The 18,771-nt window shown below is 49.6% G+C and overlaps 1 protein-coding gene across 1 annotated transcript in view; it reads left to right on the top strand.

The window, feature by feature from the left end:
* The window catches only part of ITGB5 (integrin subunit beta 5), a 64,026-nt gene extending 50,374 nt beyond the window's left edge, over positions 1-13,652 (top strand). The window contains exons 11-15 of the mRNA XM_076343006.1: positions 6,414-6,636; positions 7,350-7,453; positions 11,033-11,149; positions 12,309-12,475; positions 13,062-13,652. Of these exons, the coding sequence (XP_076199121.1) occupies positions 6,414-6,636; positions 7,350-7,453; positions 11,033-11,149; positions 12,309-12,475; positions 13,062-13,157 (707 nt within the window). The 3' untranslated portion in view covers positions 13,158-13,652. The remainder of the gene's footprint in view (positions 1-6,413; positions 6,637-7,349; positions 7,454-11,032; positions 11,150-12,308; positions 12,476-13,061) is intronic.
* The last annotated feature ends 5,119 nt before the right edge of the window (positions 13,653-18,771 follow it).

Here is an 18,771-nt window from a genome sequence, read left to right as displayed (position 1 = left end):
TTAGTCTGTATCTCTCATGCTATTTTTGATGATTGGTGAGCTCAACCAGCGCTAGGATTGAAATAAAGGCTTATTTAAAGCCTTGTCGATTCTTGGCCAAACCCGTATGCTTCAAGATATAAATATCCATTGAAATTAATGCAATGGGAAGATGGGCAGATCCATGGTGTTTGGTGTAAATAACATACAGAAAAGCACTATTTTCTTATTACTAGCCTCTTAGTGTTTGTTTTGTTGTTTCAGTATTGCAGTGTGGATAAATGAGCATCGGCAAGCTCTCTTCAGTTTACACAGGAACCTTGGACCCTTGACGTTTGTCTGTGTTTATATAGTAACCTTCTTTTCACAAGGAGGTTGTTATGCTCTGTAGGCTCCAGGAGTTGGGGATGCTCCTGCCAGCCCGCTGCCCTTTTTCTCCCTGCCAGACTGGTGTGACCCGGGGAATGGATCCTAAGCCCATCCTCACTATTTAAAATTTCCCAAGCTCTCCCTGACTTCCTACTGGTGCCAACCATCTGGCAGCAGGATGGCGCCGTGAACCTGAGCTGTGCCACAGGCAGGCTGCCTCACCTTGCCCGGCCTCTTGATGTGCAGTGCTGGCTGCTTTGAGTCATGGAAAGAGATTAGTGGGGAAGTCAATGATTTATTTGCCTAAGCAGGCACTGTGTCTTACCATAGCCCTTTCCCGAATGGAAAGGTCTACGTTTTCCAAGTGTTCAAAGCCTCTTCCACTGCCCTTCCTCCTCCCACTCAAAATGTGCTGTTCCCAGAGCCTCTCCTGCAGACGTCGGATGCTTTTGCTGGGAGATTGGCTAGTCTGGTACAAAACCGATGCTCAAGCAGTGCCCCGTGTCGGTAGGGTTTGAGTGCTTCTTCTTTCATAAACAGATAGTTTTGGTGCCTTCACCCCTAGGGAGCACAAACAACATGTGGCTTCTGTGTCGGGGCTCTCTGGGTGAGCACAGAGGCCAGGGCTCGTTAAAGGGATGGCACCGGGGAATCTGGAAATTGCTTGCCATAACTTATTTCTCTTAATTGGTTTTCCTGTGGGTTTTTTGTGTTTTTTTTTCAAACTAGTTGTTCAAGTAACCAAAAACTACAAAAGCACAGCATTGTGAAGGTCCTGATCCACAGCCTGGATGTGAGCACGGAGGCACAAAAATAAGTGGCTTGATTTAATGGTAACAAATGCAGTGTGACCTTTCCCCTCCCAAGTGCTCAGAAACCAAGAAACTGGCTTAAAAATCATGAGGATTTTTTTTCTTGTGTGGTGGGCACATCGATTTAATTTGCTAGAAGGTGGGGAAAAAAGGAGCATTGGAAGGGCTTGTTTTCAAACCCTTTCTCCCCCTCCATAAAAGCTGGGATCATTTTTTATTTCTCTCAAAAGAAAGCTGGTATTTTGGCATAATTTTGTGGTCCCCAAAAGTCGGGGGCTTTTAGGAAAACCACTTCCTATCAAAAGACCAAGCAACAGAGCTTTTAGTGCACTGAGTTTCAGACCTCTTGGTGCAGCAGCGGTCAGTGCAATTCCTACAAGGCAAACTCAGTTATTGCAGAGGGCAGACGGGCCACTGAGCACTCGGCCACCATGGGGTCCCACTTTGCAGCCTGCTGTCAGGAAGCCTGGGATGAAATCAGGGTCAGAGGCTGGAATTTTCTGCCAGAAGCTGGTAGCCCGATTCCTGCTTGCCGGCAATGAACGCGCTTGGGGACTGGAGCCACAGCACTCGGCGCTGGTGTCGGGCTGCCAAGCCGGGTTTGCACAGTGCCGGGGTGAGGGCAGAGGGGATTTGGTCTGCGGCTGTCATCCCGGCAGGCAGCTGAGGGGAGAGGCAGAGGTGGCTGGGGTGAAACGAGGACGGCTGGATGTCCTGCCAAAAGCCACCTGAGTGACAGCGAGATGTGCAGCCCAGCTGGGGCATGGCAGTGGGATGGGGATGTATTTCGGGGTGGAGGGACCAGCTGGGCTGTGGGTCTCAGTCCACCTCGGTGGCCTCCTTGGGAAGAGGGTGCCTCCAAGCAGCGATGCACCCCGTGGCTCCTGCCCCAGTGGAGCCCAGACTAGTCCAAACCTAGTCTGGGGACTGCTCTCCCCCACCAGAAGCATTGCTTTTCTCTGCTACACCCTCCCAGCGTGTTTCTGCAGCCTCCCTGACATGTGTTTCGTGTTAGCCACCCCAAAAATCAAGAGCTGGCTGGAAAGTATGTTACAAATTCAGAGGGAGCATTTCACTTCCCAGTTAGATCTGGATCTTTTAAACATCTAAGCTCGTCTCATTTCAGGGATGAGAACAGAAGAAAACATCTCTTGTTATGTTTGGAGAACATAATTAATTGTCTTTTGGCTTCACAAACCAGCTTTAATAGAGAACATGCAAACTCAAAGCGTTCAAGGGGGTTAAAACCCAGGGTAATGTCCTGCACCATGAGACTTCTGCTGGTGCAGAGGTGTCTTGAAACACACCGTCCTCGAGGATGCATTTTCGTCTTGGAAATGAAACTGGGAAGTGAAACTTGGTTCATCATTGGCGTGGTGGTGGAAGGCTTCCTGCAGGCATGATTTTACATGGCGTAGAGATTGCTTAACCATGTCAGCTTTGCATGTGACTGTAGGATAGCTGAGCCTGGAAACGTGCAGCACATTTTGCTGTGAAATACGAGTACCAGCTAGCACTCTGCATGCTGCAAACCTCAGCTCTGGGTCACCGTCCCCAAAAGATTCGCTGTGACCAGCATGCCACATTGCCTTGGGGCTCCTCTCAGGTTTTGTCCTGAGCAAGGGGACGGAGTGGATTTCCATCTCTGGTGCTCCAGGTGGATGTTGATAACCGGGATGACTCTTGTCATGCCCATATGAGAAATAAATGTATCCCACTCACCACATTTCTCCAGTCTTCAGGCTGTGTGGGAGATAAAAGGAGAGCACCAGAAGTGGAGCTCACGGTGCTTGCAGGAGTGGCCCCTCTTTCAAGCTGATGCAGGCAGTGAGATTGTAACATCTTTGCCGTTAAAGGTCAACATGGAAATTCCCACTCTTGGCACATTCCCCGTGATGATCTTCAGCCAGTGACTTCTTGCACATTGAGCCAGTGTGGCCGAGGCAGAAAACACATTTCAACATGTTTTTAAATTTTAAGCTCACACCCCACACTTAGTCACCCTCATATATAAGGGCTTTTTTCTTCATCCACTTCAATAAACGAAACTGTTTGCTTTAAGATGCTGTTTCTTAAATTTTCCAGTCGCAGTGGTTTAATAGGATGCATTATTTGGAAATGGCTGTTTCCCTTCCCCGGGACAGTCATTCCAGGCTCAATCTCCAGCCTGCAAGGGCCTGGAAGGAACATGCAGGCTTTCTAGCCTCCTACACTGGCCTGGCACTGATGGCTTTAAAAACTGAACCATTTAATGAGCAATAACACTTCCAGAGATGGATTTCCAATGGATTTGCATCTTGTGCTGGGCTCTGTGGTGTCCAGGGGGGACCAAGCTAAGGCTGACGATGCAGGGGCTCTGCCCCTCTGCCCAAGAGCAGGGGGGTGGCTCCCACCCAGGTCGGGACCGTGGGGTGTTGTGAATGCAATCAGCTTGCTTCTCTTGGCCCTCACAGCTCAAATTCAAGCATGAGCACATTTACTAAATGCCATATACACAGAGCTCCAATGCCAGCTGCTTTGGATTCCTTGAAATAGTGCCTGTTTAAGAAAACTGTGATTTATAGCTAATTTGGACACATGCGTTGCCATGGAGGCACCAAACTTGCTGTGTGCAAGAGCCTGATCGCCTGAATTAATTGTGAATAAAAGCCAGCCACCCCATTCGGTTTGCTTGTGAAGCAGAGGGAGCAGGAGGTCCCTGCTCTGCAGCTGCACCCCGAGCAGCAGCGGTGGTGGATACATGTGGTCCATGGGCTCAAAACCAGAGCTTTGTAGGGAAGGGGCAAACCAAACCTGCCTGTACGGATGTGTCTGGGGAAAGGGCAAGGCTGTCGTCGTGAAGGCAGACAGAGCAAGGGATTTTTAATCTCCATCAGATGTAGGCAGGGAAGGAGGTCACTTCTAGAGATCCTGTAAACATAACCTCCTCTGTCTAGTAATGTTTGAGTTTGCAGGCTGGATCCAAAGCAAACAGGGGGTGCGCAAAAGAGGCTGTAGGAGGACAACTTGTGATGTGCCGGGACATATGAGATGCCCTGGAAAACAGAAGGTGTTTCCATGAGTTTTGGCAAGGGATATAGCCTGACAGTCCACAGCCTCTCTGGTAACCTTGGAGTGATGGGAGAGGCAGGGAGATCAGCGGTTTTGTGCCAGTGAAAGGAGCGTGTATATAATTTATCTTGTCTGAGGCGCTTGAGGCTGTTTCCAGTGGGAAAGCTGAGCTGTAATTAGGTGGCTGATGAGCCTCGTATACAAACTCTTCAGCTCTATAAACTATGCCTTCAAAGGCATCCCTTCTCCTAGGGACGAACCAAGGAGGAATTTGAGCAGTATTTCCAGTGAGCTGATGGATGCCTTTCTGAAACCAGATGCTCAGCAGCCAGCCACTCCACTTACCGTCACTGAGAGCCTTTAAGCCTGTTGACTTTCTCAGCCCGTCACTAAACCCCATAGTTGCAAGGGGACGCTTCGGTAGAGGAAAACCCTTACTGGATCAGTTTCTTCAGCCATCATCTCTGCTGTGAGCGGCCCTGAGCTACTGCCTGGGGAGGGTTCAGCTGGTCCCAGCAAACCTTCATGGTACTGGCTGGGACATAGAGGTCTTGCTTGGACACAGGAGATGGTGCTTGTTGATTTAATTTTTTTTCTAAGGATTTTTAAGCTTTTTGGGAGTACTTCCTAAGTAAAGCTGTTAGGAAAGCAGGGTAGGAAAGACCTTACGAAATGGTCAACCTGCTAGGTTTTTTGCTGCTAAACTCTGGGTTCAAACCCAGCAAGGAAGCACTGCTCCATTCCCATCTTCATTTCTCTCGATGTAGACAGAGAAAGAAGAGATTAGTTTGTACAAAACACCAGCCAGCCCAGTAAATGTAGAAGCCCTCACAGGAGCCCCCTCTTTTATAGCATTTTGAGGGCCCAGCAGTAATACTGATCCCCAGAGCTCAGGGTCCATAGTGAGCAGGGAAGCGTAGAGGAGGAGAAAACTTCTTGCTGAGTGGTGTGGCCTGGAGAAGGCTAGGCTGGAAGTGTGGCTTGGGCCCCTCATTTACTGGCACAGTGGCTGTGCTAGCAAAATCCGATGCCGTAGCAAGACTGAGCAGAAAACTGCCCGCAGTCTGGCTGTGCTGCCTCCTGTCTGGCTCATGCGGTGAGCAGCCAGATCGCATCGACTCTGCCACATCCTCTGGTGCCCTAAAGCATTTGTCTGCCCGGTGCTGTGCCTCTGAGACACACACATCTGGTTTGAGAAGCAGTATTTCAAAAGCTGCTGCCAGAGACCATTCGTCAGCCTGAATACTTTTGCTACTCCAGTAGCAGTGGAAATCATGCTACTAAACTGCACATAACCCTCCTAGCTTAGTTGGAGCCTTCAGGTGGGCACACGAGTGAAGCTGAGTGATGCTTAGGAAGCACTGGGGACTGAGTGACGAGATGCTGCTCACCTTCTGCGGAGGTGGGAGGTGTAGCACTCTGCAAAGCCCAGTTACACAGTGCTGGGCACCAGGAGGCAGAGGTGGGGAATATCCACTCTGCGGGTAAGAAAGGCTCATGACAACACGCTGCTGAAACGTGCTCTCAGGTGTCAACGTTTGCTTGGTGGTGTCAAACACTGAATGGGGGTGAAGCAGGAGGGTGCAAAAGGGCACCCTGAAAAGAGAGGGATACTTGGGAACCCTCATCTGGAGAGAGAAAAATAGGAGTAACAAGTTTGACACCTGGCCGGAGCATGCAATCTCTACCAGCTAATCATGTTTGGGCTCTGCAATAGTAGGTGGTTGTTTCTCGCGTGGACCCGCTCATTTTGCTGCCCTCCGCCCACAGAAGGATGACAGTGCTATGCTGAGCAGGGGTCCCAGGGTGGAATTCACCTCCCCCAGCGGCAGGCTGTGTCTGCTCGAAGGGAGCTGCCCTGTTCTCCCCATGGTCACCATCACTGCTGGTACCTCCCAAGGGCAGTTTGTGCCCCTGTCCTGGCCACCTGGTCCCACCTAGGAAGGGAGAGGTGCCCATTTGTCTTGAGCGACTACAGAGGGAAGTTGGAGGAGCTGTGAGTAGGTATTTTTTACTGCTAAATGTAGATAATTATTTGATATCTAGGTGTTTCCCATCGCCATCTGTTTGATGCTCTGCCAAATAAGGTCTCTCTGGCAGCTTTTCCTGCTGGGCTGCTGGTCCCTCCTGTGCAGGGGCAGCTGCAGCACCCAGTGCTGGCCTGGGATGCTGCTGACGCCTCCTCCCTGCTCTCGCCTTCAGGCCATGGAGAGTGTCACTGCGGAGAGTGCAAGTGCCACGCCGGTTACATCGGGGACAACTGCAACTGCTCCACTGAGACGGACGGCTGTGTTTCCAGCGACGGGCAGATGTGCAGCGGCAGGGGCACCTGCGTCTGTGGGAAGTGTCAGTGCACTGAGCCGGGGGCTTTTGGAGAGACGTGTGAGAAGTGTCCCACCTGCCCAGGTGTCTGTAGCACTAAGAGGTACTCACGGGGGGGTTCAGGAGGGACTTCTCACTGGTAGGATGGGCTGCTCTTTGGATCCTGGGAGACTTTTCAGCTAAGGAATTACCTCCGCTTAATTAAACAGGGTTGATTAGCCCTAGGCAAGTCTGCTGCCACTCAGAGCCCATGCTAAGCAACCTGAGAGTATCCCAGGCAGAGAAGCAACAAGTTTTGCTGCCCAAGTCCTCATGGAGGTTCACATCCCCATTCATTTCCAGTGCTGTCCAGCTCTGCAGGAAAGGATGGCAACCCCAGTTTTGCTGCACCCTGAACTGCAAACATCCAGGCCTAGAGAGCTGCAAGCTGCAGAGGAGGGGAGGACAGGGATGACTGCCTGCCTCACAGCAACAGAGGTGTCCTGGGCATCAGCCTCAGACTGGCGCAGAGCAGCAATGCTGTCTACCTTGATCTCAGGCAGGATGGATTTTGCAGTAGCTGACGTGCAGCTCCTGACATCCAAAGGGCAAACAGACCCCAAACCTACCAGCTGTTTTGCACCTTCATTGAATCCACCCCTAGAATAAATCCATCCTTGAGATGGAGATGCTTGGCCCTGAAGTTGCTCTTTCCTTGTGGTCCAGATGTGCAGCCTCCAGACCAACACCCAGGGAGTCCCTTTCTGAGGGGTGAATCTCTATGTTCCGGCAGCTTCTGACGGGTGCTTAATCTTCCCTCTGTGTATCTTTCTGCAGGGACTGCATTGAATGCAAGCTGTTTAACTCAGGAAGACTGGCTGATAACCAAACCTGCCAAAAGCACTGCAAGGATGAGATCATCACCACTGTGGATGTTCTCGGTAAGTAGGCAGCAGGAGGACTGCAAATGGTGGGAGCCAGCGACTGTGGCATTGAACTGCTCTTAACCAGACCAAGACATATCTGTAAAGAAAGCCTCAAGGAACACCTGGTATTTAGAAATGTATGCGTGTATGTAGTACGTATATGTGTATATGTGGTATGCATGACCCTCTCTCCGGGCTGTAATCTATATTGAAGTAAAAAACCCTTTGATTTTAAATAACATCTTACCACATCTAACCACTACCGTCAGTGCAAGGAGCAGAGAGTGGGATGAGATCAGATGAGACAGAAGATTAGATGAGCCATGAGAGAGTGCAAGAGGACAAAGTGTCACCCAAAAAAAGGCATTCTCTAGTCTTCTGGGGATTCATCTTGAAAGAAGTGAGCTTGTAAGAGAAAGCAAAGCTGTTTTGGAGACGATGAGTTCTGCTTTGTGGAACTGATTGCTAAAAGTCCCCCTGGCAAGCTCCTCTCCTGCTCTTTGTATCCTCTTCTAGAGGTCACCCCACACATGCATCCCTCAGCAGATGACTTTATCCCCCTTATTTTCAAGCTCCGTTCTAGGGGTCCCTGTTTGCTATTTAGGGGAGTAGAGGGGATCCAAACTTGTGACGGCTTTAATTGCAATCCTGACCCTGGCCTTAGCAATATCCCTTGGAGGGAGGGATGGAGATCAAGCAGGGATAAATTACTGTCCACATCTGACATTTCCTTCTCTTCCCATAGTTTATAGAGGTAGGAGTGCTCTACCTTGCTCGCCCTTTCTCTCCCTTCCTCTCGAGCTGCCTGCAAGCAATGTTTTTCCCATTGACTCCTCTCACATCCAGTGTCTAGCTTTTAAATTACGACCAGTGGGGTTTCCTACCTTCCCCTTTGGGAGACTTGCTCTTGTTCTCTCCATCCTCCCTGCAGTTTACCGGGGAGTGCACCTACACCAGCACACTGCGAGAGGTTACAAGGCACTTCCAAACCACACGGAGCTCCTTTCTGATGCCTGGCTGGCCTGTGTTTCTTAGGAGCCAGCAAATACTGGGGATTAAAGCTCAACTCTCCTGCCTGGGTGTTGCACCATGCCAAAGCCAGCTTTTGTGCTGACTACACTGTGGGAGGTGAGGCTGGGCTGTGGTTTGCCAACCCCCCGCATGGCTTTCAGAGAAAAACACAGCCAAATTTCTGTTTTAAGACATTTTGGGGAATTACGCTTATTCTTCTTTTGAACAACTGCAGTCAGATGGGTGGGTGCTGCTGAGCTCTTGGGAGCTCAGGGCACTCTGTGGCTTGGAGATCTGGGCTGCTAGAGAAAGAGTTAAAGCAAAATATTCCTAGAGAAAGTGCTTGGGGACTATGGACTTCTTCACAGGCAGACTCAGCCAAATCCTGGTCTTCAAGCACTTTTGCGTTATGTAGCACATGTTAAAAGTTGCTGCTGGGAGGCCGAACACTGATATTTGTCACAGAAGACATAGGTCTGCATTGTCCTGGCAGTGGAGGATGGGACTTCCTTAAATATTGAGTTGGAATGAACACACCCTGGAAGATCCCAAGTGCCTTTTGGCTCTGGGTATGAAGCAGCCAGTGCTTCAAAGCTTTGTAGAGCAGAGGCATCTATCGTTGGACTCATGAGCCAGAATGATGCCTTTTGGGAGGCTTATATGACTTGCATTGGACTCTGCAGGATCTCCTTCGCTTCTGCAATATTATATTTCCATTTCTGATGGTTCCAGAGAGGAGCTTTCAACACGAGAGGAACATGACAGGTCCAGCACTGAGCTGAACCTGCCAACAGCACACATCAGTGGACCTGAACGCTCAATGGGGCCATCACACCTCTCTCTGTGGACGTGTGATCTCTGAAACCTAGTGAAGACTAACAGAGATCATTACTATCGAGACTTTAATCACTGTATCTTTTAGCAGACTAATGGTGCAAGGATGGGATTGAAAGCAGCTGGGCCTGGAGGAACTAAGATTTGCTGCTTAACTCAGAAGGGTGTTAGTCAAGAAACATGGAAGTTTTATCTATGTTAATATAATTAATACTTTGCTTTGTAACAGTCAGCACTTCTCCAGCCCTGCCTTTGATACCACTGTGTAGGTAGAGCAGGTTTTCCCGTCCCGAGGTAGGAACAGCTGAGGTTTGTCCACACCAGGAACCTCATCAGGACTCCCCAGAGGGGCAGTTCCATATGGGCTCAGAGCTGTTGAAATGGAGGGTATTAATCTTTCGACTGAAAGCAGGTCAAAGGCATTGAAAGGAAAGACAAACAGACAGGAGAGAGATAAGGGGCTGGAATAGCAGTGGTCATTAATGCGATCATTTTTCAGTGTGACAGACAGGCACGGATACGAGTGAGGAGGAGAGCCGTGGGAAGCATTTTCCAAGTGCCTAAGCCAAGGTCACGTCTTTGCCAGCCAGTAGCACCAGGTGCCCATATCCCTTCCTCTCCCTTGAAACTCTCAGCCCATGCAGGCCTACAGAGATGTGCTCCTGCAGAGGTACCTGGCATGGACGGAGATGTTGCCCCATCTCCCTTCAGGCTCTGTCCCTGCAGCGGGGACACCCCATGAGCTGTGGCCACGCAGGGCGGTGGCTCTGGAAATCACTCCTGAAGCTAGAGCTGCAAACCTCAGATGATGGCTTTGCTGAAATTTTGGAATGGCTTTTGTGAAGCAGCCTTCCTCAGGAAGCTTCTTATAGTGACCAGAGCAGCGACAGGCTCTGCCTGGTGCTACAGTATGTTAAACAGGCAAACAAACAGCACCCGTATGGCCATGGGAATCAAGTAGTCTCATTTCTTGCAACTCCCCCATCTCCGCATCCTCCCCTCCAACCAGCTCCTCCCTTCCCCCTCCCTCCCTCCTCCCCTCCCCATTTTTCTCTTCTATCTCACTCTTTAAAAACAAACTTCTCAACCGTTTCCGGAGCTGGAGTCATTCGGCACAGCTGGAGCACAAGCCAGCCGTGGGCTGCTGCTGCTGCTGGCCCCGTCTGTGTCCTCACAGGCTGAGTCTGTGCCCCTCGCTTTCTCTTCAGCTTCCACTCTTCAAGAAATTTAGCAAATTAAGAAGAAAACGGCATTTATTGCCAAAGCAGACTTGTGCGAAGGAAGAGTATGTGTATGTGTGAAGTTGCATCTGTTTGCCATGCAGCGTTTGCTGAGTGCCGCATTTTCTCAAGCAGTAAGTCTGGGCACTGCTCAGTTACAATTTGCACGAATCCTGGTCAAACTGTGCTGCTTTCCAGGCTCGGTCCCTGTTCCTCCACTCCCTGGCACCCGTGGGAAGCCCTGCTCAGCTTGCAGAGGAGAATTGTGCTAATTCCTAATATTAAACCTGCCAACTAAGCCAACCAAGTGCCATATTGCAGCTTTAGACATACCCTCTTAGAAAGGGGGCCTAGGTCAAAATCAGGGGAATACACGGCATCGCAAATTGTTGGGAGGGGATTAGCTTAATAAGAAGGTGTTGGAAGCATTTGTGTAAGAAATTAGGATACAAGAGTTCTGCAGTCTTTAGGAATTTTTTTTTCATATAAAAAGCAAAATAAAACTCTGTGACTCTGCATCTCATTGCAGAAACGGAAGACCCGAATGCGATCCTCTGCGCCTACCCAGTGAACAACTGTGTCATGAAGTTCACCTACTTGGAGCTTGCCAGTGGGAAATCCAACCTCACCGTCCTCAAAGAGCCAGGTTGGCCCTCCCTTGGGTTTCCTTTTAACAGCACAGGCTGCCTCGTGAGAGGTGACAGGCTGCTGGTGGGAGAAAGGCTAGTTTCACGGGCTGCACAAAGGCATGTGCAAGCAGATGAACCAGGATGATTTAAAAAAATTAGGTGTGTTACAGTGCTGAAACCCAGCTCCAAATGCTCCCAACTCAGTAAAAAAGGACTCTGACCAAGAATGAAATATGCACCTGAGCCGCCAGCATTGCTAGCAAGCGGCTGAAGGGCTTCCTGCCAGCTCAGGATGCTGAAATTAAACCCAGTCTATTTACATTGCAAAACGCATGCCGTGTACTGATTTGGTGATACAGCCACTGTGAGCAAAAAAAATCAGAAGGGGACACCTGGTGCTGCTGGTTAAGTCGGGATGTTAGGAAATCCCCACACCACCTATGAATTTCTGCTTTTCCAAAGAGCTAGCTCTGGTCCAGGCAGCGTAAGGGCTGTGTGTCCCTGCTCCCCTCCCCAGGCTGCCGCAGACAGCTGTGCTTCCCAGCATTATTTTAATCACGTGCAATGCAGTTTCTCAAAGAAAACCCCACATGGTGTTGTAGGACAAGCTGGCGAGCACCCAGAAGTAGCTTCTCGTGATCTGCTCTGGTCCTCCGAGGCACAGGCTAATATATGGGAAAGACTGAGATACTGCTTGTTTGTGCTGCGACTTGCACTTAATTGAAAGATCAGTTGATTAGCTGACAGTTAATGTACTTATTTAAAGTGCCTAGTGATCACCTGTCTCCATGTGGGCCAGAAGCTGAGCTGGCTTTTGCCAGAGGCACCTTAACCCTCTGTGTCCCACGTGAGTCACCCGGCATTAAAACCAGGTGTCACTGTTGGACGGTGGCACTGCAGCACTGCTTTTCCCCCGAAGCGCTACGTGATATCCCGGCTCCGGTGACGTCCATGAGAGCTGTGCCTTTGACCTGCCTCTAGCCAGGAATTTATTTAATAAAAAAAAAATCCCTTTGGTTTCAGAGAGGACTGTTGCTTTTTTTAATTTAGTCACTGCTGCTAGTGCTGCCCTGAGGTCACTTGCTCAGTGGCTGCAGTCCAGGTCATTACATCCCAGTATCCTGATCCGGGATACACTCGCACCAGAGCTAATTACCTTCTCCCCCTTGTTACCAGCGTGCAGCTCAGCCCCCAGCGCTGTGACGATCGTGCTGGCGGTGATCGGCAGCGTGGTGCTGATCGGCATCATCCTGCTGGGGCTCTGGAAGCTGCTCGTCACCATTCATGACAGACGGGAGTTTGACCGATTCCAGAGCGAACGCTCCCGGGCCAGATATGAAATGGTGAGCCCGGGGCGGGGGTGCTGCTGGCGTATGGGGGGGGCTGTCGGGATGCACCGGCAGCAAACAACTCTGCAGCAATGGAGATGGGTGGGAGGCGCGAGGGATGCAGGTGCCCGTGCCCTGCGGTGCCACACAGCAGGGCTTCAGGGTCCGGCACGTCACACTGCCCTTCCCCTTGGCAAGTTACAAATACTCTGCAAAATTATACCCAGCCTTTGGTTTCAACATGTATTTCCCAGCAGTGCTGGAGGATTGAAGGAGGTGGGGGAGCAGGGACCAAGCTCCAACTGTGGTGGCAGCCAGGTTGGTCAGGTCTACGAGGGAGCCCTTCTGGGAGGCTTTAGGTGGGGTTGTCCAGCATTTGAGGGCATCACCTGTGCCTGCAGACAGGACAGAAGGTGGGTCTGATGGATGAACTATGGACAAACAACACTGCTTTTAGATCTGAATGCACATTTCAGTCAAAGCCAAATGCAGCGGTATCTCCAAATCAATTGGCACAGGAAGGGGGGATTATACACATTTTCACCATGGCATGGACTTTGTTCCTCACCTTTGTTCTTTTTGTCTGCTCATTTCTCCAAAGGCATCCAATCCTCTCTACCGAAAGCCTATTTCCACGCATAACGTAGAGTTCACGTTCAACAAGCTCAACAAGTCTTACAACGGTACAGTTGACTGATGGGTTCTCGGCACCTGGGACTGCTGTGGACAATTGCTTGACTGTATGTGCTGCTTCCCCACTTGAAGATGGGATCCTCTTCAGGGGCGAGAATCCCTTACAACAGGACTGGTCGATGACCAAAGCCTGTTATTTGCACAGTAAGGAGAAAAGTCTGGTTCATTCTGGAGGCACGGACGCGAAGGCAGGCTCCCCGCCTGTGCTGATGGACTCCGAGCCGTGTGTGACTCCATACCCCAGCTTTCTGGATATATTAAACCTGCCAACTAAGTCAACCAAGTGCCATATTGCAGCTTTAGACATACCCCGTTAGAAAGGATGGCTAGGTCAAAAATCAGGGGAACCCACGCCATCGCAAGTTGTTAGGGGGGGAATTAGCTTAAAAAGAGGAGGGTGTTGGAAGCATTTGTGTAAGAAATTAGGATACAAGAGTTCTGCAGTCTTTAGGAATTTTTTTTATATAAAAAACAAAATAAAACTATTGTGCATATATGATGCTGTGAGTAAAGTTCATTGTTTCCTTGCTGAGCCCCCCACCAAAACTGGGGCTTGCTCCTGCCCGATTGATTTACTAATAGAGCTTTATCGGTCAAAGCATGGGTATAAAAATAGGAGCTGGAGCCGCAGTGACTGCCGCAGAAGGTATGTTGATTTAATACCCTGGTGTTGACCCAGGGCGGGGAGTGCCACAAGGAGCTCCCACTCTGTGCCGGCAGTGTTAAACAGACAGGAAACTGGTGGGAGCCCAGGGAAATGGGAGTTTAGGCTGAGGAAACTAAACTAAACACCCATTCCTTGGGGTGTGCAAGTAGGCATCCGGCCTGGGTGCCTGCAGGAGGGCAGCTGGGAGCACACAGCAGCTCATCCAGACCTCTGACTTTTTACCAGAGGACCAGAGCTGTGGGGTCCAGCAAAGCCCGGCTGGAAAAGCAGGGGAGCCCTGAGCTTTTGGCTGAAAAGGGAGCTGGATAAAACCCCGTGTTGTTGCTTCACAAGATACATTTTGCTTTGGTTTTGTGGGGTTTTTTCCCCCCAAAACTGTTCCCCCAGCTCCATCTGTTTTCCTCTGGAGCTGGGGTTTGGGTTACCCCGGCTGACAGCTGCAGCTTTAAACCCACACAGACTGCAGCAGGGCTGCAGCCGCTGGCAGGAGAGAGAAACCGGAGCAATTGCTACTGCCTGCTTTTTTTTTTTCTTTTTTCTTTTTTTCTTGTCTCTTCGCCCTGAACACATCATGCAATAGTCAGCTGAAGGAAGCTTGCCAGGGAAAAGCAAAAACAAATGGTGTTCATTGTTTTGACTTGCTTTTCTCATTGGAAAAGGGCCATGGGCCCATCCTTCCGGATTTATTTTTTTTTATTATTTGTTTTTGCCTCTATAAACAGAAGCTCTTATTTGCTCAGTATAAACAGCTCTCCTTCGAGAAGTTTATGGTCCCCCCTCTTCCTACCAGCAGTACTGAAGAAACGCAGCAGACCACACCAAAAATAGCTCGGAACAGGGATTTTTAGGAGTGCAGCAAGTGGCACACTGGCAGCATCAACGCTGATCGGGGGTGGTAAAAAACCCAAGACCCCAAATAAATTAAATCTGTGCCCTGTCTTCCCACTTGATTCCACTAAATCTGCCCTAGTAGGGGAGGAGGGTGCATACATCCTGAAAACAAGTGCAAGGGCAGGCTCTGGTTAAATGCTGGTACTACCTTCATGTAACCCACCTGTGCATGGGCTGGGGGCTGCGCTGCCTCCTCCCCGCAGCGCCACGAGCCATAGGACAGGCCTGAGCGCTGCAGAGGGGCAGCTCTTCGGAGCTCCACATTTCCTACACAATACTGAAGCTCAGGCTAAGGTTTGCAGGCTGAGATGTCATGTATTGAATACCTGGGACTAACGCTGCCGCCTGGGAAGGAGCATCCATGGGGCAAATTTGGTTTTCACAACCATCCCACTGCCTAGTGCCACGCTGGCAAGATAGATTTCATCACCATCACAAAAGAAAAATAGAAAACAGTCAAAAAATAATCATCACAAGTAGACCAAGCAAATTTTAGCTTAGTTCATGTGACTGCCTCATACAAGCTGTACTGCTCCAGGCATGGAAAGGGGGAGCAGGAAGGAAAGTAGAGGGAAAGGAGGGGCAGGAACGTTTTAAACCTGCTTTGCCACCCAAAGCAGCAAACACTGTGAATACAGCTCTGCTGCAGTTAATTTGCAAGGGACCAAGCAGTTTAAAAACAAAACCAACCCCTTTGCTTTCTTGCTTTGCACTCGGAAAGGAAAGGCACAGGCCATGCCCCTCTACCCGCGCCTTTCCCTTGCAGATTACCTTTACGCTTTGGCATTTCCCAGCATGCTGGGTTAGTGCTGAGAGACCAGACAATCAAGGCAGCCTTAGGAAGCTGAAGTTTGACTCATTGCTAAGGGGTGGTTTGGGTAGGGAGAGCGCAGAGGAGGAGAGAAAGAGCCTGGGGACAGGACTGCAAGTGCCCTCCTTCCCTTGCAAGGGGAGACTCAGCTGCATAGCAAACTGGTCTGCAGAGTAGCCAGGGAGTAATGTGGCAAGCGAGTAGGTGAGGGAAGGATGCCACAGGCCAGGCACCCAAGAAAGTACCAGAGAAACTTCATATAAATAAATAAAAAACAATATCTTGTTTCTAATTTTTATAGGCTCTGCCCCCCCAAATTTAGCTTCTCCACAAGGTTGCATCTAAAAAAAGAAAAGAAGGAAGTGATGCTAAGAGCAAGAAGGCTTTGCTTTACTGTGTAAGCAGATCTGCCTTTACCCTTGCAAGGTTAGTGCCAAGCGCAGTCATGGGAATGGTGTATTTCAGTCAGCAGCAGTTTATTTGTGTCTGTAAATACAGGCAGCCTGACCACAGCTAGCATTCCTGAATGAAAACTCCAGCAGAAGGCACCAACGGGTTGCACGTGATGGAAAAATGTCAGCGCTTGTCTGGCTAAGCTGGAATCCGGATGCCATTGCAACATCAACTCCTCCCGCTCCCCCAGCCACAGCTGGAGGCTGCTGCTGCGCGGCCACTGGGGCTGGGGCTCACCAGCACATTTTTCCCTGTGCTGCTGGTGTTTCTGGGGAGAGAGCATCACATCACGCCTTGGGAAAAGTCAAGGCCAATGGCAGCATTATTTGCTCCATGAATTGTGGAGATGCACTGTAACCCTTTGCTGTAACACAAGCCGGAGTGAGGCATGCCCACTTTGCATCCTCTTTGCCCTGTACAGTGGAGTGAGAAGGTGCTCAACAGCTGAAGGCTAAGCCCAAGCTCTGGAAGATGAATGCCTCACACTCTTCAACCTGTTTAACGTTGCATTTCTCCAGCCACGTGGAAAGCGAAGGAGCTAGTGTATTAAGGAGAGGGTCACTAAGATTCCTAGAAAGAAATACGAAGGCGAGATAACTGACTACATCTGCAGCATCTCTGTATCTGAACACACTTCAAACTGGAATTGACTGTTGCTCCTCTACCTCCTCTTCACTGTCAGCCTGCAAAAAGCCAAAACAATACAATACAATAGAGACACAGGGTTTGATTTCATCCCATCCTTTTCTCCATGCCCACTAGTTAGTGCTGGTATCCACTGCATACAGCCCAACAGAAACTCCTCCATTCAACTGTCACGACCCAGAAGGGTTACCCAGCCTGCGGGTGGGCAAAGGTTGCAACCGTGAGTTTGCAGGACTCCGTCATGCACAAGGACAGGGAGGATTAATTTCCTAAATTACTTTATTGCATTTTACTACAGGTCATCACTATCAAGGCAAGTACACTTATGATTAGTATAGCTATACTGCAAATTACTACCAGAAAGCAAATATATATTTCAACAGCAGCACAATCAATATTAGTAGCAAGTCTATATTTCAGTATTACAAGTTACTACAGAATTACCACTAGTAAAGCAGCAAATATCAGTAATTACTTATATGCGTGCATATATATATATATATATATATATATATATATATATATATATAAAATGTTACCAGTACCATGTGCTCATCAAACCCATCCCAGAAGTGGGGCCAATTGGACAAAGTCTCATTTGGTCAATGATCCGCATCACGGAGCCCGGAGTCAGCCCAGCATCCCTGGCAAGGGTCCACTCTGCAAAGGAAATGTGGTGGGGAACAGGGGTTCGTGCACGGGCACTTCTCAGAGAAAGAGGCTCCGTTTTGGGTAAAAAGTAAGTCCTTTTTATATCACAGAGACATAAGAGGTTGAAGGACACCACCACCTGGAGCAGTCAATAGATGCTGCAAATTTCTATTTTTCACCTGGCACAGCCAATATATGATGATGTTGTCTATTCTCTCGGACAATTTTTTGTATTTCCAGGTTGTTTTTCTGTTCTGTCAGTTAGAAGAGCCAATGGCAGTTACCAACTCTTCCTTCCTCAGGATGTTTTCCCCCTTTTCCAGATTTTTTTTTCACCATTCCAGATAAGTTGCTGTTACAGTTCTTTGGTTTTGTACTCTGCATCGATAGTATCTTGGGCTGTCTCTGATTTCTCGGTACCCAGCTGCACTTCAAAGATGCCAGCTGTGCTCCTCAAGTATGCTTCTGGTTCCCAGGCTGGCAGGCATTTTCTCTGTCAGTATTTGAGCAGACATCTTCTTCTGTTCAGTATTTTCCCCCTTATAACCAGGTCACCTTTATGGCTGCTCCCATCACTCCACCCCTTGGCCTACGACCACTGATGGGTCACTAGGAGTGAGACTACACCCCATCTGGTGTGTCTCTCTTGCCTCCTAATGCGTGAGGCGGAGGAGACCCATGTCCATGTCAGGCCCAATGTTGTTGCAGCTCCTGAGAGGTTTTGATGGTTGAGGCACGAGTATACAGTACCGGCTTGGACAAAAGTGAGACAGACAGTGCTTTGATATGAGATACACTACAGAAAAGCTCAAATCCTACAGCTAGGATGAGAGCTGATGGCATTGAGAAGTGCCATGCTCATGCTCCGGGGTCTGGCAGCCAAGACGATGGCCATGACTGGCCAGCTGGCTAGCCCCCGGGCAGGGGCTGCTCTTGGGCTGTTTGGTGAATGTGTTGCTGAATAACATTCACTTCATATTCGATGTGTTTGACTTTGTTAGCATAGAAGCAACGGGTAGTATTCATGAACACACAAATACCCCTTTGCGAGCCTAAAAAATAATCCGAGGCCCAGCAATTTTGGGTAGCTGTGATGGATGCCCCCACTCTGAGTGAGTGAGCAGTACCTTGGTTCAGGCATCACCAACAAGCAGCCCTGACTGAAATCGGCCCTGCCGTGCAAGCCGTGAGACCTGTGCTAGGCCACATCTTCTCAGAGACTAAGGCATCTAGGCCACATCTTATCAGGACTAACAGCACCAGCCCGAGCTGGGACTAGGCAAAACTAAAACTGCTACAGCTGCACACCTGCACATACACCAAGGGGACACCAGTCCATCACTTTACGCTGTAGATATCTGTAGTCCCCCGAGCCCATTGAGCTCTCCAGCACGGCAGCAGGCTGCACAGAGGTGACCTCCTCTTGGGCAGGGGCGCCTCTCAAGGTTACTCCACGAGGGTGAGACACCCCTTACCTGGCATCTGATGTCTATAACAAGG

Source organism: Aptenodytes patagonicus, chromosome 6 (assembly GCF_965638725.1).
Source record: "Aptenodytes patagonicus chromosome 6, bAptPat1.pri.cur, whole genome shotgun sequence".
Lineage (NCBI taxonomy): Eukaryota > Metazoa > Chordata > Aves > Sphenisciformes > Spheniscidae > Aptenodytes > Aptenodytes patagonicus.
This window is presented reverse-complemented; position numbering and strand designations above follow the sequence as displayed.